This window comes from Pongo pygmaeus, chromosome 23 (assembly GCF_028885625.2).
Source record: "Pongo pygmaeus isolate AG05252 chromosome 23, NHGRI_mPonPyg2-v2.0_pri, whole genome shotgun sequence".
Classification (NCBI taxonomy): Eukaryota; Metazoa; Chordata; class Mammalia; order Primates; family Hominidae; genus Pongo; species Pongo pygmaeus.
Window position 1 is genome coordinate 53,980,657 of NC_085931.1, and position 21,673 is coordinate 54,002,329.

General features: G+C 52.3%; 1 protein-coding gene across 9 annotated transcripts in view; it reads right to left on the reverse strand.

Moving 5' to 3' along the window:
• Positions 1-9,861: 9,861 nt before the first annotated feature.
• TTLL1 (TTL family tubulin polyglutamylase complex subunit L1) overlaps positions 9,862-21,673 on the reverse strand; it is a 49,983-nt gene continuing 38,171 nt past the window's right edge. For all 9 annotated transcript variants that reach the window (XM_054470015.2, XM_063662984.1, XM_063662985.1 and 6 more), the window contains 2 exons: positions 16,622-16,785; positions 9,862-10,123 (listed from right to left, as the gene is read on the reverse strand). In XM_054470015.2, coding sequence (XP_054325990.1) covers positions 9,994-10,123; positions 16,622-16,785 — 294 coding nt within the window. In that variant the 3' untranslated portion in view covers positions 9,862-9,993. The remainder of the gene's footprint in view (positions 10,124-16,621; positions 16,786-21,673) is intronic.

Below are 21,673 nucleotides of genomic sequence, written 5' to 3' on the forward strand. Positions count from 1 at the left end.
TCAGCCTCCCAAAGTGCTGGGATTACAGGCGTGAGCCACCGCACCTGGCCTAGTTTTTGTATTTTTAGTAGAGATGGTGTTTTACCATGTTGGCCAGGCTGGTCTCGAACCCCTGACCTCGAATGATCGGCTTGCCTCGCCCTCCCAAAGTGCCAGGATTACAGGCTTGAGCCACAGCGCCCAGCCTCCTCCATGTCTTTTCACAGCTTGATAGTTCTTTTCTTTTTTTGAGACAGGGTCTTGCTCTATCACCCAGGCTGGAGTGCAGGGGTGCGATCTTGGCTCACTGCAGCCTGGAACCCCTGGACTAAAGCAATCCTCCCTCCTCAGCCCCTCAAGTAGCTGGGACTACAGGCATGCACTGCCACATCGGGCTAAATTTTGTATTTTTTGTAGAGACAGAGTTTTACCATGTTGGCCAGGCTGGCCTATCCAGCCTGGGTGCTATCCAAAGCCTGAAATGTCAAGGGCAGGCAGAGGACAGTGGCAGGGGCTACGTCAGAAGATGGCTGAAAGCCTCAGGGAAATGTTTTTTTGTTTGTTTGTTTTTTTTGAGATGGAGTCTCACTCTGTCGCCCAGGCTAGTGGCACAATCTTGGCTTACTGCAGGCACCACCCCCCAGGTTCACGCCATTCTCCTGCCTCAGCCTCCCGAGTAGCTGGGATTACGGGCGCCCGCCACCATGCCCAGCTAATTTTTTGTATTTTTAGTAGAGACGGGGTTTCATCATGTTAGCCAGGATGATCTCGATCTCCTGACCTCGTGATCCGCCCGCCTTGGCCTCCCAAAGTGCTGGGATTACAGGTGTGAGCCACCGCGCCTGGCCAGAAATGTGTTTTAACTGGGTCTCAGGAATGAGCAGGAGTTCAGCAGGTAAGGGAATGGGGAGGGGACCCATATACAGGGAACAGGTATGGCATGAGCTGTGGCCCTGGGGCAAGATGGTGAGGAGCACGGGGATGCCTGAAGGTTCAGTGCCTGTAGCTGGGAAGGCCACTCCAGGATGAATGATGGGGCCGGGCCAGGTACAGATTTGGGGCTGATACTCCAAAGACTCTCCCACGATGAAGGGATTCCTGGACAGCCATTAGTCAAAATTTTCCAGCTGCCCTCCTGTCTCCTTTCTTTGCCAAAGCCTTTCTGCTTGGGCTCACTTGCCCAAATGTGCCAAATGTGAGACATGGGACCCTCCAGGCTGGAAGTGGATGTCCTGTTGCCATGACACACCCCTGACCTTATGGCTGTGACTCAGCCTTCTTCCAGCCCAGGGTTCTGCCAGCCCCAAGCTCACCCTCCCTTGGCACTGGCCCATGTTCCAGCTCCACCAGCTGGGCTGTTCTCCACAAGCCAGCAGGTGGTGGGCAGGGTCTGAAAACTGCCTGCCCAGGGAACCGTGGGAGGGGAGGGGCAGCACCCAACAGCAGGTATACCTTCATGGCTGCTAACAATAGCAGGAAAGCAACCAGACCCAGGCACAGGTGCACAAGCTCAGCCACCTGGGAGGTGGGGATAGCCATTGCCCTCATGTCACCATCTGCAAGGAAATAGACTCAGAGAAGTGAAGGAGCCAACCTGAGCTCACACAGCCAGTAGGTGGGCAGGGAGTGCCTCCACGGACTCCTAATTCCAGAGCCCGGGCTTTTTAGCTGGAGGTGTCCAGCACCGTTCTGCACACTGGGGCTACTGAGGGGACTGTGATGACAAGCTCCTGCCCTCATGGGGCAGCCCTGCTCTGGGGGGAGAAACATTCAACAAAGCAACAAGTGAGCAGAAATTCCTTCTCAGGGCCACGGAGCTCAGCCTGTCCTCGCCCTGGCTTCTCCGTGCCATTCAGTTCCCAGGCTGGTGCTGTCTTTCCTCCCTGCCCCTGAAGTGCCTCTTTCCCCATCCCAGAAGTCCCAGGGCAAAATCTGGGTCTCCCCTGAAAGCTGGATCAGTGCAGCACATGCCTTCAGCTGAGGGCACTCAGAGGCAGAAAGGACATCTTTTCCATGTGTCCCTTCTATGCACCCCCGGGGGAATCCGGCCTCTGCTTTAACTTGCCCTTGACAGGAGACTCATTACCTCACAAGATGAACCATTCTATACCCAGACAACGCTAATGGAGACATCCCCTGGCCCCTAATACTCCGCTAAGCACGGCGGCTCATGCCTGTAATCTCAGCACGTTGGGAGGTTGAGGTGGAAGGATTCGCTTGAGTCCAGGAGTTCAAGATTAGCCCTTTTTTTTTTTTTTTTTTTGAGACGGAGTTTCGCTCTTGTTGCCCAGGCTGGAATTCAATGGTGTGATCCTGGCTTACCACAACCTCTGCTTCCTGGGTTCAAGCGATTCTCCTGCCTCAGCCTTCTGAGTAGCTGGGATTACAGGCATGCGGCACCACACCTGACTAATTTTGTATTTTTAGTGGAGACGGGGTTTCTCCATCTTGGTCAGGCTCTTCTTGAACTCCTAACCTCAGGTGGTCCACCCGCCTCGGCCCCCCAAAGTGTTGGGATTACAGGCATGAGCCACCGCGCCCGGCAGAGATTAGCCCTTTTTTTTTTTTTTTTTTTTTTTTGAGACGGAGTCTTGCTCTGTCGCCCAGGCTGGAGTGCAGTGGCACGATCTTGGCTCACTGCAAGCTCCGCCTCCCGGGTTCACGCCATTCTCCTGCCTCAGCACCCCCAGCAGCTGGAACTACAGGCGCACGCCTCCACGCCCAGCTAATTTTTTGTATTTTTAGTAGAGACGGGGTTTCACTGTGTTAGCCAGGATGGTCTCGATCTCGTGATCCATCCGCCTCGGCCTCCCAAAGTGCTGGGATTACAGGCGTGAGCCACCGCGCCCAGCCGAGCCCAGGAGTTTGAAACCAGCCTGGGCAACATGGCAAAACCCCATCTCTACAAAAAATACAAAAAAATTAGCCGGGCATGGTGGCACATGTCTGTAGTTCTAGCTACTCAGGAGGCTGAAGTGGGAGGATCACCTGAGCCTGGGAGGTTGAGGCTGTAGTGATTGTGCCACTGCAGTCCAGCCTAGGTGGTGGAGTAAGACCCTGTCTCAAGAGAAAAAAAAAAAAATCAAAACGGTTTCTCCCAGGAAAGTATACGAATGGCCAATAAGGACATAAAAAGCTACTCAACATCATTAGCTGTCAGAAAATATGCAAATCAAAACCATAATGAGATACCACTTCAGGGGAGCAGTGGTTCACATTTGTAATCCCAGCACTTTGGGAGGCCAAGGCAGGCCAATTGCTTGAGGCCAGGAGTTCAAAACCAACCTGGGCAACATGGTGAGACCCTGTCGCTACAAAAAAATAAAAAATTAGCAGCCGGGCATGGTGGCTCATGCCTATAATCCCAGCACTTTGGGAGGCCGAGGCGGGTGGAGCAAAAGGTCAGGAGTTCGAGACCAGCCTGGCCAACATAGTGAAACCCTGTCTCTACTAAAAATACAAAAGTTAGCCGCATGTGGTGGCACATGCCTGTAATCCCAACTACTCAGGAGGCTGAGGCGGGAGAATCGATTGAACCCAGAAGGCAGAAGTTGCAGTGAGCCAAGACCACACTATTGCACTCCAACCTGGGTGACAGAGTGAGACTCTGTTTCAAAAAGTAAAATAAAATAAAATAAATAAAAATTAGCAGGGTGTGGTGGCATGCACCTGTAATCCCAGCTACTTGGGAGGCTGAGGTGGGAGGATCACCCCAGGAGGTCAAGGCTGCAGTGAGCTGTGATTATACCACTGCGCTCCAGCCTGGATGACAGAGCAAGACCCTGTCTCAAAAAAAAGAGCTATCAGGCTGGGTGTGGTGGCTCATGCCTGTAATCCCAGCACTTTGGGAGGCCGAGGTGGGTGGATCACCAGGTCAGGAGTTCAAGACCAGCCTGGCCAAGATGGTGAAACCCCGTCTCTACTAAAAATACAAAAATTAGCCGGGCATGGTGGCGGGCGCCTGTAATCCCGGCTGAGACAGGAGAATCACTGGAACCCGGGAGGTGGAGGTTGCAGTGAACTGAGATTATGCCATTGCACTCCAGCCTGGGCAACAGAGCAAGACTCCGTCTCAAAAAAACAAAAAGTTCTGATTTCATTTTAACTAGTACAAGATGCAGGAAGGGAAGCTGCCTGGTGACATTCTTGCTATTCAGCCATGGCGTCGAGGCAGCATTATTCATAACCATGAGTAGCGTGGCCTTTCTGAACAGCTTCTGAAAAGCACATTTGTTACTGCAGCTTTGCAGTTTACCTCCTTCTACATTCAGGGCTCAAACCCCGTTTAACACACGCCCCCTACTGGGCCACTGAGAACTGCTCGTCTCTGCAGGTCCCCTTCCACCTGGTGTGCAGGCTCCCTGTGTGCAACTCCCCTCCTCCCGTCCCTAGGGCCCCACCTGAGTTCACATTCTGGCCTGCACTGCCAGATCTCCCTCCAGCCTCTCACCAGCTCCATCATCCTTAGAGAGGCACATCTCTAAGAACACTAATGCCATCACTCAAAAACATTTGGCTGGAAGCCGGGCACGGTAGCTCATGCCTGTAATCCCAGCACTTTGGGAGATGGAGGCCGGTGGATCACTTGAGGTCTGGAGTTCAAGACCAGCCTGGCCAACATGGTGAAACCCCGTCTCTACTAAAAATACAAAACTAGGCCGGGCACGGTGGCTGATGCCTGTAATCCCAGCACTTTGGAAGGCCGAGGCAGGCGGATCACGAAGGTCAGGAGATCGAGACCATCCTGGCTAACACGGTGAAACCCCGTCTCTACTAAAAATACAAAAAATTAGCTGGGCGTGGTGGCGGGCACCTGTAGTCCCAGCTACTCAGGAGGCTGAGGCAGGAGAATGGCATGAACCTGGGAGGCAGATCTTGCAGTGAGCTGAGATCACGCCACTGCACTCCAGCCTGGGTGACAGAGCGAGACTCCGTCTCAAAACAAAACAAAACAAAACTAGCCGGGCATGGTGGCACATGCCTGTAATCCCAGCTACTTGGGAGGTTGAGGCACGAGAATGACTTGAACCCAGGAGGCAAAGGTTGCTGTGAGCCGAGATTGTGCCACTAGCCTGGGCAAGAGTGAGACTCCATCTCAAAAAAAAAAGGAAAGAAAGTGGGGGAGGGGAGGGGTGGGAAGGGGAGGGGAGATTAGGTGAGTTAAACCGGAGTTGAGGGGGAATGTTGGCCAAATGGCAGGCAGGGTGGGCCTGGGCCTGAGGGAACGCCATGGCCCCTGGATTTGTTCCTGCTGACAGAGCGCCAGCGGCCGTGCAGAAGCATGAGCAAGGTGGGTTTGCATCTGTCACTGGAGGAGCGCTCCGAATGCTTCTCAGGACAAAAGCAGGAGGCCGCCATTATTCACAGGATGTGAGATCTAATATGGTTCAGGCTGGGGCAAATCAGTGAAGATCAAAATCCCTCACCTTCCACAATGAGGGACTGGAATCAAAGGTGGATGTGCTCCCGCCTGCTCACAAAGGGTCCTCACGTGCCCCAGGGCCCTCCGCTGGGGCACAGTTCACATTAGGCGACACACAAACAGCCTGAGGGTGCCCAGTCACTGAGCAGCCCCAGTCGCTGTGCCGTTACTGGCAGGCAGGGCCCTGCAGGAGACCTTGGCCTCCCCAGACCACAGGGGCTGCAGGGCTGCTGTGGGGAGAGGGCCAGGCGGCCGCAGCACAGCTGGGAATGGCTCCAGAGGGGAGGGTGGAGAGTGCGCTGGCCCCTGGGGGGACTCAGAGAGGAGTTGCGTGTGTTTGGCACTGGTGGACATGGTGTGTGGCAGTGTGAGCCAACAGGCCAATGGGCGGCAAGCATAGGAGGCTTTATGGAGGGCCCTGAAGAACCACTGTGTGGAGGGGAAATGGCCCCCTGTGAGGAAAGTCCCAGCAGGCGGTGGAGCGCAACCAGATGCGGGTCCAGACTGATGGGGTCTCCATGGCAACACAGGTGGGAGGTGGAGGAGGAGAAGGGAGACAGTGAGAAGGTTGTCACCAGGCCCTCACTAATACCCGGGGAGCAGCCCATGTGCAAAGGAGGTGAAGGATAGTCGTTTGGTTTTGTTTTGTTTGAGATGGAGTCTTGCTCCATTGTCCAGGCTGGAGTGCAATGGTGCGATCTCGGCTCACTGCAACCTCCGCCTCCTGGGTTCAAGCGATTCTTCTGCCTCAGCCTCCCAAGTAGGTGGGATTACAGGCATGAACCACCAAGCCCAGCTAATTTTTGTATTTTTAGTAGAGACAGGGTTTCACCATGTTGGCCAGGCTGGTCTCAAACTCCTGACCTCAGGTGATCCACCCACCTCAGCCTCCCAAAGTGCTGGGACTACAGGCGTGATCTACTGTGCCCAGTCGAGGATGGGTTTATATTGGGAAAAACCAAGCCTATCAAACTTGGTGAAAACGACCACAGGATGCAACCCTCTGGCCTGGGACCCACCCCATCAAGTGTGTGGGAGCTGACAAGAAAACAGCAACAGCTCCTGGACAGCTCCCAGCAGGGCTCACTGCTTAGGCCCAGCCTACCGCTGAATGGGGCTGCTCCTGGCCCGACAGCCTCCCGAGGCCAGCTGCCAACACCGCACCCTTCCCACCCGTGTCCTGGAAGTGCTCAGAGGAAACATCTGCCCAGAACATGACATCACTAATGAGACAGTCACTATATGACATAAATCTACTTAGCAGAGCCTCACCCTCACCTAGCAACTGGGTCACCAGCAAACTAACCACTTGGTGTGACTCCTCCATTAGGACTACATGGCCCCGGAGCCTCAGAGGCCAACGTTCCCAACCAGGGACTCCACCCTTCTCCCAGAGAGAGGCAAAAACAACACAATGTAACTGAGAACCAGGTTGTAAAAACCGGTGGAAGAGCTGGCAACAGTTAACAGGGTGTCTTTCACCTCTGTGTGTAGGAGCCGAGGTGGAGCTGCCAGCTGTGCAGAGGACGCCCCCTCCTGGGGGGTAAGAGGGCTCGCCAGAGCCAGCGAGGCAGGTGGGCAAGGTCCCTGTGCGGTGGTACTGGTTGTTTCTGAGGCAAACAGAGCTCCCCCTTTTTTTTTTTGAGACAGAGTTTCGCTCTTATTGCCCAGGCTTGAGTGTAATGGCGCCATCTCGGCTTTCCACAACCTCCGCCTCCTGGGTTCAAGCGATTCTCCTGCCTCAGCCTCCAGGCTAATTTTTGTATTTTTAGTAGAGATGAAGTTTCACCATGTTGGCCAAGCTAGTCTCGAACTCCTGACCTCAGATGATCCACCCTTCTCGGCCTCCCAAAGTGCTGGGATTACACGCATGAGCCACCGCGCCCGGCCACAGAACTCCGCATTTTATACAGTGGGAAACAAAGGTGCAACGACCCCAGGGACAGGCTTGGGAAACAGCTCATAAACAGCCGAGCCAGGCCACAAGGCCAAGTCTGACTCGAGGATCTCCATCCCACACCCGCCATCAACAGCAAACGCATTAAAACTAAACCCCACGGCTGGGCGCAGTGGTTCACACCTGTATTCCCAGCACTCTGGGAGGCTGAGGCAGGCGGATCACCTAAGGTTGGGAGTTTGAGACCAGCCTGGCCAACATGGTGAAGTCCCATCTCTATTAAAAATACAACAATTAGCCAGGCATGGTGGTGTACATCTGTAATCCCAGCTACTTGGGAAGCTGAGGCACGAGAATCACTTCAACCCGGGAGGCAGAGATTGCAGTGAGCTGAGGTCGCGCCACTGCACTCCAGCCTGCTGGGCGACAGAGCGAGATTCTGTCTCAAAAACAAAACAAAAACAAAAAAAGAACAAAAACTTAAACAACAGGGAACACATACAACGCACATACCAATAAGATAATGAAGAAGGAACGGCTGAAAAGTCCATCAATTGTAGTTTATTTGGAGTCCAGCCAAGTACCATTTGTATATATGTTCCTCTTACTTTCTATTCTACCATATGTGTTGAAAAGACCTATTTTTCCCTAATTGGCAGTGAAACATCATTAAATATATGTACACATATACACACACACAATATGGCATGTACACTTGACACACGTCCATGCATGGGTACTGACAGAGCTTGGGCAAGTCAGGGAAGACCCTTGTCTGAAGGACATACCCTTGGTGCCATTTGGGAGAACAAACTCCTGTTACTAGCATTGCAACAAAAACAGGTGGCAAGCTTTAAAGATAAACTCAAGACAGGGAGTGAAACTTCAGCAAATACGTGTTAATACGACCATGAGTAAAAGGCCCTTCCTGGCCGGGCGCGGTGGCTCACGTCTGTAATTTCAGCACTTTGGGAGGCGGAGGTGGGAGGATCACCTGAGGTCAGGAGTTCGAGACCAGCCTGGCCAACACGGTGAAACCCCGTCTCCACTAAAAATACAAAAATTAGTTAGGCGTGGTGGCAGGCGCCTGTAATTCCACCTCCTTGGGAGGCTGAGCCAGGAGAATCGCCTGAACCCAGGAGGTGGAGGTTGCAGTGAGCCTAGATTATGCCATTGCACTCCAGCCTGGGTGTTAAGAGTGAAACTCCACCTCAAAAAAAAAAAAAAAAAAAAAAAAAAGACCCTTCCTAAGAACAGCACTGTAACTCATGAGTTATTACTCAAATGCATCTGTCCACCTACCCACCAACTCAGGTCCTTTCCATACACTCCTGTAAGTCACTGGGCTACTGGGAGACTGCATGGGAACACCATGCTGGTGCAGCCTGTCCCGCAGCCATCGCTCCTCCCACAGCTCCTGGCTGCCCACGGCGCTTCCCTGCAGCAAACCCAGCTGCTGATGTCATAAAAGGCACATAGCTGGACCTATCTGCGCTCATGTGCTTCAATTTACAACAGACTCATCCACAAAACCAAAGTGGTAGAAACGAACAGGTCTTTTTGAAGCCAGGCATGGTGTCTCATGCCTGTAATCCCAACACTTTGGGAGACTTAGGAAGGAGGATCGCTTGAGCCCAGGAGTTTGAGACCAGCCTGGCCAACATGATGAAACTCTGTCTCTACAAAAAAAAAAAACTTTAAAAAGTAGCTGGGGGTGGTGGTGTGTGCCTGTGTGGTCCCAGCTACTCGGGAGGCTGAGGCGGGCGGATCACTTGAGCCCAGGAAGTTGAGTCATGATCGCACCACGGCACTCCAGCCTGGGTGACAGGGCGAGATCCTGTCTGAAAAGAAAAAAGAAAAGAAAAGAAAACAGGTCTTCCTGGGAGCACCTAGACAAAGGCCTTTGTAAAGATAAATTACTGAGGAGTATTTCTAGTTGCCTGTTTTCTTCCAAATCACAGTCAAGTAAGCTGGGCGTGTTGGCTCACCTCTGTAATCCCAGCATTTTGGGAGGTCGAGGTGGGCAGATCACCTGAGGTCAGGAGTTTGAGACCAGCCTGCCCAACATGGTGAAACCCCATCTCTACTAAAAATACAAAAATTAGCCGGGTGTGGTGGCTACTGTAATCCCAGCTACTTGGGAGCCTGAGGTGGGAGAATTCCTACCCAGGAGGCAGAGGCTGCAGTGAGCTGAGATTGTCCCAGTGCACTCCAGCCTGGGCGACAGAGCAAAACTCTGTCTCAGAAAAAAAAAAAAAAAAAAAAATTGCAGTCAGGTAAAAAGAAACGCAACTAAAAGAGCCGTCAGTTAAATACATTCCTCTGTCATGGCAGGACTAGTCTATAAGATTTGTTTTGTTTTTAATTTAGTGTAAAGTTTTTTTAATGTTTAAACCTTGTGACATATCAAATTACCCGCTGAAGCTGTTACTTTCTGCCAAAAAAGTGAATTTTTAATATGAAAATTCTGCTTAGGTTAAAAATTAAAAAAAAAAAAAAAAAAGAGTGAGTTTTATACATCCGTGTGAATTGTTTCCTTTAGCACTAGTCAGACTCCATAACCTTCCAAAGAAGTGCCTTCATTTATTTACAGGGCTCAGGAAAGGAAAAAAACTCTAGAAAAGGGAAATTTCAAAATAGGGCTTCAGCAGGGGCCCAGGTGGAGTGAGTAGCTTTGATAAGGTCCGGGTGAGAGTCACTTCCAGGTGGTGAGGACGGCTCTCCCCGAGTCTCTCGATCGGCCTGCTCTGGGCCCCAGAGACTGACCCTGACGGCTTCTCAGCTCCCGGTCAGCCCCGTCACCCTGGGCCAGTTCTTCATCGTACCTGGAGACAGAAACAGCCAGGATCATGGCAGGCTCTCTTTCGAAGGCAACAGGCAGGGCCACCAGGCTGCTGTGTGGCAAATACGACATCACCCAGAGAAGCGGCCCGAGGGGGCCCCACCCCCGCGACTCCTGCTGGCTCCCGCCCACCTGCCCGCCAGGTGGCTTTCGCAGCCCAGCAAACGCTCCCCAAGGCCACCGTGCCTATGTGTACAACCTTGTTAAGTTGTTATTGTGGACAGTGTTCTCCCCTCGGAAGCTGACATTTTATACAGGTCACCAGGTCAAATTTGGCAATGACTCCAAAGGCAACATGAATGAGGTGACACAGAACGAGCCCAGGGTAAGTGAGGTGAGACTGCCTGGCTGGAAACGCTTCACACAAGGCACCTGCAGGCTGGGGGGACTAACTCCATTCCAGATGGGAGCGGCACATGAGCACCGGCCAGTGGAGGCTAGGGCAGAGGCCCCACGGTGTACACTCAGCTAGAGACTCTGCCAGTGTGACCCACACCACCCCTCCCCATTTTCTTTCTTTCTTTTTTTTTTTTTTGAGATGGAGTTTCGCTCTATCACCCAGGCTGGTATACAGTGGCGCAATCTTGGCTCACTACAACCTTCACCTCCCGGGTTGAAGCGATTCGCCTGCCTCAGCCTCCTGAGTAGCTGGGATAATAGGTGCCCACCACCACACCCAGCAAATTTTTGTATTTTTAGTAGAGATGGGGTTTCCCCATGTTGGCCAGGCTGGTCTCGAACTCCTGACCTCAGGTGATCTGCCCATTCGGACTCCCAAAGTGCTGGGATGACAGGCGTGGGCCAGCGTGCCCGGCCCCCATTTTCTTTAACTGCCTGTTTCCCAATTAACATTCATGCATCCTAAGGCCGCGTGCGCTAAGGAGGCAGCAGTGCAGGAAACAGCCTGAATTTTCGCGTCTGGAAAAGCTGGATGCCAGCTGCAGCTCCTGAGACGGGGCGGTCACAGCATCTGGGCAAGTCCTGGGTCCTTCCCACAGTGGCGGGGCCCTTCTCTCACGGGGTCCCAGAGCATGGTTGTTGCTGCCTGCACCTATTGCAGGCTGTGGCAGGGAGCAGGCTGGGGGAATGGGGCCGCCCCCTCCATGGTGACTGACATTACCCTCCCAATTCGGGCAGCAGCAGCAGGACTTGCTTCCTATGGGGGGAAACTGGGGTTCTAGAGGTTTGCTCAGGGCCTAGGGTCCCACAGCTGGCCCGTGGCACAGGTAAGATTAACCTCTAGGACTTCTGGTTTCTAATTCGGAGTTTTTTGTCCCGCAGAGCTGAGGAGTGTGGAAAGCATCTTTCCCCAGTTAAAGCACATCTGTCAGTGTGCTGCGCTGGCCATCCTGACTAGGACCCTCGGTTGTATGTAGGTATTTACGTCAAACACAAAAGGTACCCAGATGCTGAGTGCTAATCATGTGGACTCCTGGAAAAGGGTGGATTTCTGTGATAAGCTTATTACCAAAACCAGAGTCTGCAGGTTGAATGTAGTGTGAGTTAGAAACTTCTGAGGTTAAATAATGTATTTTCTGCATTGTGCTTCTGGTGGCAAACTGGGACTGAAAGAGTAGGTGGGAAGAAAGCATTTTCTGATTCCTTTTTTTTTTTTTTGAAACCGTCACCCAGACTGGAGTGTAGTGGCGTGATCTTGGCTCACTGCAACCTCTGCCTCCTGGGTTCAGGAGATTCTCATGCCTCAGCCCCCTGAGTGGCTGGGATTACAGGTGCATGCCACCATGCCCGGCAAATTTTTTGTATTTTTGGTAGAGATGGGGTTTCACCATGTTGCCCAGGCTGGTCTCGAACCCCTGAGCTCAAGCAATCTTCCTGCCTCGGTCTCCCAAAGTGCTGGGATTACAGGTGTGAGCCACTGCGCCTAGTCGCATTTTCTGACTTCTGTCTGTGAAGCAGACACCACAGGGATCCAGGCTCTGCACCAGGGTGGGGCTGTCAGGACGATGACACAGGGGCCTGCTTCCTCTCTGGCTCTTGAAGGAGAGACACAGCCACAGTCCCTATGACACAAGGAAGCCACACAGGACACACCCGGAACTCTGGAATCTTTCTGGGTGGGGGGTCCTCCAGGAAGCCTCCCTGGCGCCTCTCCACAGGATCAGATACCCCTACCCCGTGGGGACTCCACATTCATAAATGTCATCACTCCACTGCCCCCCTGTGTTTGCTTCACTGGCCAGGGGGCTGCAGTGACCGCCTGTCTGGTTCGTGGCTGCCCCCAGCAGCTTGCTCAAGGTCTGGTGGATAGGAATCTACTGAATGAATGGAGAAAAGGACCACATATGGTGACCGGTTTCACGGAGCACTTGTGCTGATCTGTGCAGCTCAAAAAAACAAAACAAACAGAAAGGAGCATTTGGCAAGCAGCTGGCACCGGGATGCGCTGTTCCCAGGGTGGTCTGGCCACCTACCAAGCCAACACAGAGGAGAATCAGAGCCAAGATGGTTCTTCGAAGTTCCTGTTCTAGCAGGCTTTTCTTCTGGGTTTTCACAGAAAGAATCTAGTCACTGTTAGGGTTTTTTAAAGGCTGTAAAAGTACAGTCAGCAACTTTAGAACAGGGTCCTGGAGGTGGCAGATGCAAAGTGCCAGGCCTTGTGGGGCCACAGCCAATGGCGTGGCCTGGGGCACATGACCTCATGCGGCCAGTGTCCTCTGCTAGATGCTGCTGGGTTCTGAGGGGTTGCTGTGGGCACGCAGAGCACCTGGCACGGACGGGCGGCGCCGCTCAGATGCATGGCCCTCCCGGTCAGCACCAACTGCTACTGCTGCAGGTGGCTACACCTGAAAATGGAGCTGGGGTTCTTTGATCAGCTGAATGCCTAAGGGAAGCAAGCCCCGACTGAAGTGTTTAGAGGCCATCAGCTCCACACAAGAGCCTTCCATTACCCCTCAGGAGCCGGGAGAGGACGGCTGGATCAGGGAGGGGGGTCACCTTGTTGTCTCTTCAACTAAAAGCAGTGAGGCTCTGGCCTCTGCTTCTTCTCTTTTTTTTTTTTTTTTTTGAGGCAGAGTTTCGCTCTGTCACCCAGGCTGGAGTGCAGTGGCACGATCTCGGCTCACTGCAACTTCCGTCTCCTGGGTTCAAGCCATTCTCCTGCCCTCAGCCTCCCAGGTAGCTGGGATTACAGGTGCCCACCACCACGCCTGGCTAATTTTTGTATTTTTAGTAGAGACGGGATTTCACCATGTTGGCCAGGCTGGTCTTGAACTCAAGACCTCAGGTGAGCCACCTGCCTTGGCCTCCCTAAGTGCGGGGATTACAGGTATGAGCCACCACACCCAGCCTGGCCTCTGCTTCTTAGCCTGGAAATGGCGAGTCTGGCCCACTCCCCCAAGAAGGCCACGGGCTGGACGGGGCAGAGGCTCCACGCACTCCCAACAAGCCAGCCTCTCTACCACCCTCAACTGGACTGAAGAGAACCCCCCAAGGTCCTCATGCTACTGACAAGTCTCCCCGCAATGGTCCCCACCCCGTACACCCTCACAGACCCCCTCAGTCCTCCAGCACAGGGGCCATCAGGACCCAGCCCCCAAGGCCGCCATCACAGTTGCCGTCCCCAAGCCTGATCTCACCCTTCACCTCCCAGGCTGCCAATCCCAGTCTGACCCCATCCCCACAGACTCACCCTCTGTGGGCTCCAGAACTCTCTGCCCATCATCGCACCCACCATGCCGTCTGCTTGTCCTTCAATCTCCGCTTCCCCTTCCTGCTCTAAGGGGCTCCTGCGAGACGCTGCTTCCCCTGCAGCCCCTGGTGTGGAGGCTGCTTTCTCTCTCACCCACCATACTCCTGGCTGGAGGGGGCCTCCTCTCTAAAGCCCCCGGCTCTTTCCAGGCCTGGTCACCACAGTTACCTTCCTCCTTGTGCAGTCACCTCCAGTCCTCCAGGTCACCACCCCAGATCCCTTGGAGAGCCAGGCTCCTAGTTCATGGTGGCGAGTGACGGCAATGACCAAACAGATGAACCCCCAACTCCCTGACCTCTGGTGACCCTGTCCTCTACTCTATCTCAGTCCCATCCCCAGGGAGTCCCCAAGCCTCGTCACCCCTCGCATTATCTCCATGGCAAGTGCTCAGTCCCTGACCCCGCTGCCCCTTCTCCTCCCAGCCCACTTCCCTAGTGCCCGACTCCAACAACCCTCCTCCTCGCAGGACTGCCACCCACCCCCGCCTTCTCCCTGTCCCCACTGCCCTCTCTCTTGCCATCGCAAGCTCCCAATCCTGGTCCCTCCCAGCCCTCTGCCTTCTCTGTACCTAGCCTGGGCAGCTGACCAGGGAGGAGAGAACAACCAACCACACACACTGACTGGTCGTCCCTGAAGTTCACAGCCACTACCCTGTGGCTGTGAGGTTGCCAGCAAGCCCAGCATACTTCCATCTAAACTCCCCTTCCACCTGCTCCTCCTGTTCCAGACAATGAGCTGTAACATGCACATCCGCACCACACACAGCAGGGGCAGGAGGCAGCTGAGCATGGGCTCCAGAGTCCTGGACCTGTGTTCAGATCCTCCCACCAGCAGCGCCTACCAGCTACAAGCCTGACGTCTCTGTGTGTGTGTGTGTGTAAATTTCATTAAATATTTCTTCCTTAGTTTTTTAAAAAATTTAAATGAAACGCACATTTTTGCTTTGACAGAAGCATGTAACTGTGATCCTAACACACCTACTCCTCTGCCTTTTACCGCCGTCTGCTTCCCTCTCTTCTCCACGCCCACTCGACCGCAGTATCGATGCCAACAACATGATGTGTGTCCTTCCATGCTTCCCTGCTCATGCATTCGCATGTAGGCCACTGCACACGTCACTGTACGTACACACAGGGGATTCTGAGGCCAGTGTTTTACAAGGATTACATTATACACCCTTTTCTGCAGTGTGTTTTTCCCAGGCAACCTCCCAGGCCCCATGGTGTAGCTCTGGGTCAATCTTTTTTTTTTTTTTTTTTTTTTGGAGACAGAGTCTGACTCTGTCGCCCAGGCTGGAATGCAGTGGTGCAATTTGGGCTCACTTCAACCTCCGCCTCCCGGGTTCAAGCGATTCTCCTGCCTCAGCCTCCTGAGTAGCTGAGATTACAAGCGCACACTACCATACCCAGCTAATTTTTGTATTTTTAGTAGAGATACAGTTTCACTATGTTGGTCAGGCTGGTCTCGAACTCCTGAGCTCGTGATCCACCCGCCTCAGCCTCCTAAAGTGCTGGGATTACAGGCGTGAGCCACCGTGCCCGGCCAGGTGAATCTTTTAAAGGCCACTTAATAGACCACATAATGAATGAACCACACCATGTTCAGCCACCACAGTCCTGATGGGCTCTCACTTTGTTCCCACTTTCGTCACTACAAGTATGCCACTGAACCGCTCTAAGCCTTTGTTTCCACACCTGTGAAATGGAGCTAATAGTCTTACCTACTTCAAAATATTACCAGGGAAAGGAATTGATACTGTGTGTAAAGCACTCTGCACAGTTTCTGACACATGACAAGCCCTCGAAAGTTAGCTATTTCCTTCCTGCTCTGTAAGATAGATCTTATTATACCCATTTTTTTTTTTTTGGTAGAGATGGGGTTTTGCTATGTTTGCCAGCCTGGTCTGGAACTCCTGACCTCAGGTGATTCGCCCGCCTCACCCTCCCAAAATGCTGGGATTACAGGCGTGAGACACTGCACCTGGTCTATTATACCCATTTAAAGGTGGACAAACTGAGGCTCAAACAGTTGCACTGAGTTCCTCCCTGTCACCCAGCTCTATGTGGCAAAGCCAGGGAATGAGCCCAGGTGACCTGTGAGAAACACGCACTCCACCCAGCCTGCTGCAGCTATCCCGGCGGCCAAGCGCTCCACCCAGCCTGCTCCAGCTATCCCAGCGGCCAATGGGGGCCTGGCACATGATCAGTGCACCGCACATATGTCGTGAGTAGGAGCATACACGATGATCAAGTTTAGCACCCAAACTGCTTTTCTGGGCTGGGTGCAGTGGCTCACACTTGTAATCTCAGCACTTTGGGAGGCCGAGGTGGGAGAATCACTTGAGGTCAGGAGTTCAAGACCAGCCTGGCAAAGATGGTGAAACCCTGTCTATACTAAAAATACAAAAATTAGCCAGGAGTGGTAACACATGCCTATAATCCCAGCTACTTGGGAGGCTGAGGCAGGAGAACTGCTTGAACCCAGGAGGCGGAGGTTGCAGTGAGCCGAGATCGTGTCACTGCAATCCAGCCTTGGTGACAGAGTGAGACTCCCTCTCAAAATAATAATAATAATAATAATAATAATAATAAATAAAATAAATAAACAAATTGCTTTTCTGCTACAACACGATCTATCCCATCATGTCATTAGTAAATGAAACACTCTGCCCAAATAAGGAGAATCCACATACACCCAGAAATCCAAGCTGGGCTATGGCACACGCCATTCAGAAACACAGAAGGACAAGTGCACAGTCACACACAAACTTACAGAATCTCGTAATTGCCGAGGACTTCCTTTGGGGGCGACTTGTTCCATTTGCAGTCTGGGATTTCGCCGTTTGGGACAGCGATGTTGAGGGTGTCATTAATCAGGTTGTACTTGAGGATTCGGTCGTTGGCAGTGCTGGACGTGAGAGACGGGGACGCGTTCACCTGTGAGATGAAAGACCCACGTTCCTCACCTGTGTCTCTTGCTCTTTTGGAATGAAAATGTGCACTGCAGAAGGAGATGCTGGCCGCTACACACTTTAGTCAAGTTTACTTTTTTTCTTTTTTTTGAGACAGAGTTTCGCTCTTGTTGCCCAGGCTGGAGTGCAGTGGCGTGATCTCGGTTCACTGCAACCGCCGCCTCCCGGGCTCAAGCAATTCTCCTGCCTCAGCCTCCCGAGTAGCTGGGACTACAGGCACACACCACCACGCCCAGCTATTTTTTGTACTTCTATTAGAGATGGGGTTTCACCATGTTGACCAGGCTGGTCTCGAACTCCTGACCTCAGGTGATCCTCCCACCTCGGCCTCCCAAAGTGCTGGGATTACAGGTGTGAGCCACCGTGCCTGGCAAATGGTTATTTAATATTGCTACTATCTAATACCGTCAGAGCACCTTGGATAGGAAGCACTTTGTGATCCACTTTTATTAGCTGTTCAATGAAATATAAGTAATACTTAAAGGTAGGATTAGAATTATGATCTACAAATCAGTGATCACACAAACATTTTGGGCCAATGTATATCACAAACATTATCAGTGCCTACCTGTGTGACTGGTTCTGTCCTAAGAACCAAGAGCCCCACAGGGGTTTGTTAGAATCAGTGAACCAAACGACCCTGCCCAAGCAGCAGTGTGGGTTTAAGTAAAAGGCAATGGGCTCCCTTTTTGCTACGAGAGTAATATTTCATCAATAAAGCAGCATTCTCACTCAAATGATGATTCCTTCCAACACATGGAAAGGGGGTCCCATAAGGCCTCTGAGAAGCTAAGCAATGTCACAAAATCCACACATTAAAATGAAGACATTCGCTTTGTTCTGTGGAGAGTCCCATAGGCCCTCAGTCGCTACTTTTTTTTTTTTGAGACAGTCTTGCTCTGTCACCCAGGCTGGAATGCAGTGGTGCGATCTCAGCTCACTGCAACCTCTGCCTCCCGGGTTCAAGCAATTCTCCTGCCTCAGCCTCCTGAGTAGCTGGGATTACAGGCACGCACCACCACGCCTGGCTAATACTTGTATTTTTAGTAGAGACAGGGTTTTACCATGTTGGTCAGGCTGGTCTTGAACCCCTGACCTTAGGGGATCTGCCCACCTCGGCCTCCCAAAGTGCTGGGGTTACAGGCGTGAGCCACCATGCCCAGCCAGTCACTACTTATTTACTCATATTTTAGGCACTGTTCTAATGACCTTGGTTAGCTGTTTCAGGTCATGGGGGATTACAGGGAGCAAATTTGTAAGCTGTTCAGGTTTCTCCCAGTCAGACTGCCTGCCTGTGCTGCTAGCAGGGTATCGAATATGCACTGTGCCAAAGAATTGCACAGATCTCATTGCCCTCAAAATGACCACTGCAGTATACCATAATACTATAATTCTTATTATGAATACATGAAGATTAATAATTGTTATTAGGGGCCGGGCACGGTGGCTCATGCCTGTAATCCTAGTACTTTGGGACGCCAAGGCGGGTGGATCATGAGGTCAAGAGTTTGAGACCAGCTTGGCCAACATGGTAAAACCCTGTCTCTACTAAAAATAAAAAAAATTAGCGAAGCATGGTGGCGGGCACCTGTAATCCCAGCTACTTGGGAGGCTGAGACAGGAGAATCGCTTGAACCCGGGAGGCGGAGCTTGCAGTGAGCTGAGATCACACCACTGCACTCCAGCCTGGGTCACAGAGTGAGACTCCGTCTCAAAAAAAAAAAAAAGAATTGTTTTAGGCTGTGTGCAGTGGCTCACACCTACAACCCCAGCACTTTGGGAGGCCGAGGTGGAGGGATCGCTTGAAGCTAGGAGTTCGAGACTAGCCTAGGCAACACAGCGAGACCCCATCTCTACCAAAAAAAAGAAAAAAAAAATTATCTGGGAAGAGTGGCACACACCTCTAAGTCCTAGCTACACAGGAGGCTGAGGTGAGAAGGATCACTTGAGCCCAGTAGTTCAAGTTGCGGCGAGCAATGATGGTGACATTGCACTCCAGCCTGGAACACAGAGCGAGACTTGGTCTCTTAAAAAAAAAAAAACCCAGGCCAGGCATGGTGGCTCAAACCTGTAATCCCAGCACTTTGGGAGGCTGCAATGGGCGGATCACTTGAGGTCCGGAGTTCAAGACCAGCCTGACCAACATGGTAAAACCCCATCTCTACTAAAAATACAAAAATTAGCCAGGCGTGGTGGCAGTTACCTGTAATCCCAGCTACTCAGGAGGCTGAGGCACAAGAATCACTTGAACCCAGGGGGCAGAGGTTGGAGTGAGCCGAGATCGTGCCACTGCACTCCAGCCTGGGCGACAGAGCAGGACTCTGTCTCAAAAAAATAAAAATAAAAATAAAAAATACCCAAAACATTAGGGTCTGCAAAAGGGGGGAGGGAAGAAGGCGGCGAGAATTTAAAAACTCCGTATTGAATACTATGTTCACTATTTGGGTGACGGGCTCAAGAGAAGCCCAAAGCCCAGCATTCTGCAATGTATCCATGTAACAAACCGGCATATGTGCCCCCTGAAACAAGAAAAAAAAAAAAAAAAGGCTGGGAGCAGTTGCTCACACTTGTAATTCCAGCACTTTGGGAAGCCAAGACAGGAGGATCATTTGAGCCCAGGAGTTCAAAACCAGCTTGGGAGGCTGGGCGTGGTGGCTCACACCTGTAATCCCAGCACTTTGGGAGGCCAGGATGGGCATATCACTTGAGGTCAGGAGTTCGAGACCAGCCTGACCAACATGGAGAAACCCCGTCTCCACTAAAAACACAAAATTAGCTAGGCGTGGTGGCTCATGCCTGTAATCCCAGCTACTCGGGAGACTGAGGCAGGAGAATCGCTTGAACCTGGGAGGCAGAGGTTGTGGTGAGCCAAGATGGCACCATTGCACTCCAGCCTGGGCAACAAGAGTTAAACTCCGTCTCAAAAAAACAAAAACCAAACAAACAAAACACACACACACACAAAAACCCAGCTTGCACAGCACAGTAAGACCCCATCTCCACACACACACACACAAAAATTAGCCAAGCATGGTGGCACAGGCCTGTAATCCCAGCTACTCAGGAGGCTGAGGCAGGAAGATCACTTCAGCTCGGAAGCTGGAGGCTGCAGCGAGCTATGATTACATCATTGCCTCCAGCCCAGGCCACAGAGTGGGACCCAGTCTCAAGACAGAAAAAAAAAAAAAAGAAAAAAAAAAAGAATTGTTGGCTGGGCACGGTGGCTCACGCCTGTCATCCTAGCACTTTGGGAGGCCGAGGCAGGCAAATTGCCTGAGCGCTCAGGAGTTCAAGACCAGCCTGGGCAACATGGTGAAACCCCATCTCTGCTAAAATACAAAAAATTAGCCGGGGTTGGCGGCATGCACCCGTAGTCCCAGCTACTCCAGGAGGCTGAGGCAGGAGAATTGCTTGAACCCGGGAGGCGGAGCTTGCAGTGAGCCGAGATTGTGCCATTGCTCTCCAGCCTAGGCAACAGAGTGAGACTCCGTCTCAAAAACATAAAAACAGAATTGTTATTATATAAAAAGTAGGGCTGGGTGCGGTGGCTCACACCTGTAATCCCAGCACTTTGGGAGGCCGAGGCAGGCAGATCACGAGGTCAGGAGTTTGAGACCAGCCTGACCAAAATGGTGAAACACCATCTCTACTAAAAATACAAAAATTAGCTGGGCATGGTGGCGCATGCCTGTAATCCCAGCTACTTAGGAGGCTGAGGCAGGAGAATCGCTTAAACCCAGGAGGCGGAGGTTGCAGTGAGCAGAGATTGTGCCATTGTACTCCAGCCTCGGTGACAGAGCAAGACTCCATCCCCCCAAAAAAAAAAAAAAAAAGAAGTAATGTTCACAATTAAGATCCTAGTTCATCCAGGAGAGACTTCCATTCAAGTCACTCATTTTTTTTTGTTTGTTTTTGAGACAAAGTCTCCCCTCTGTCACCCAAGGTTGGAGTGCAGTGGCGCGATCTCAGCTCACTGCAACCTCAGCCTCCCCAGTTCAAGTGATTCTTCTGCCTCGGCCTCCCCGGTAGCTGGGATTACAGGTGCACACCACCACACCTGGCCAATTTTTTTATTTTTAGTAGAGGCGGGGTTTTGCCATGTTGGCCAGGCTGGTCTTGAATTCCCGACCTCAGGTGATCCACCTGCCTTGGCCTCCCAAAGCGCTGGGATTACAGGAGTGAGCCACCATGCCCGGCCTCAAGTTATTCTGTTTAACATGGAGGACAAGAAAGTACAAACACTGGCTATCAATTCCCCGCTCACACACCCAGCTTTGGCGGCATAAGGAGTTGCCTGGAAAATGCCACGATGGAACCAGCTCACTTGGCTCTTCAGCAGCTTCCTGCAGGGGTTCCCATGACTCTACCCAAGGGAACCACTCCCTACAACCTGCTATTGTGGACTTGGGTGTCCTGGCTCAAAATGTGACCTAGATGAAGGGCTGGAGCCATCCACCGGCAAATGAACTTGGTTGGGAGGGCATGCAGGGAGATGAACCAACAGAGCCGGAGTTCTTTTGTCCCCTTGGAGGCCTGAAGCTCCTCCTCCTGGCTCCAGAGCAATGGTTGGGCAAGGTGGGTTTGAAGCTGGGGCCTCTGAGAAGCGCGCCAGCGCCCACTGTGGCTGAGGTCGCACCAGCCAGGCTTGGTGTCAGGAGGTAGTGCTAAACAGATAGCCACCACGACATCCTCTCTACCCACTGAAAGAGGCAGAGGAATCCACTTCCAAACTCTACCTTCATATATTCTGAAGAACAGCACGGGCGTTCCTTCCCTCAGGAGAGTGTGCTCCTGCTGGCCAAGGGCTGCCGAGGTTGTGAGCTGCTTTCCTAGATGGGAACACTGTCACCCAT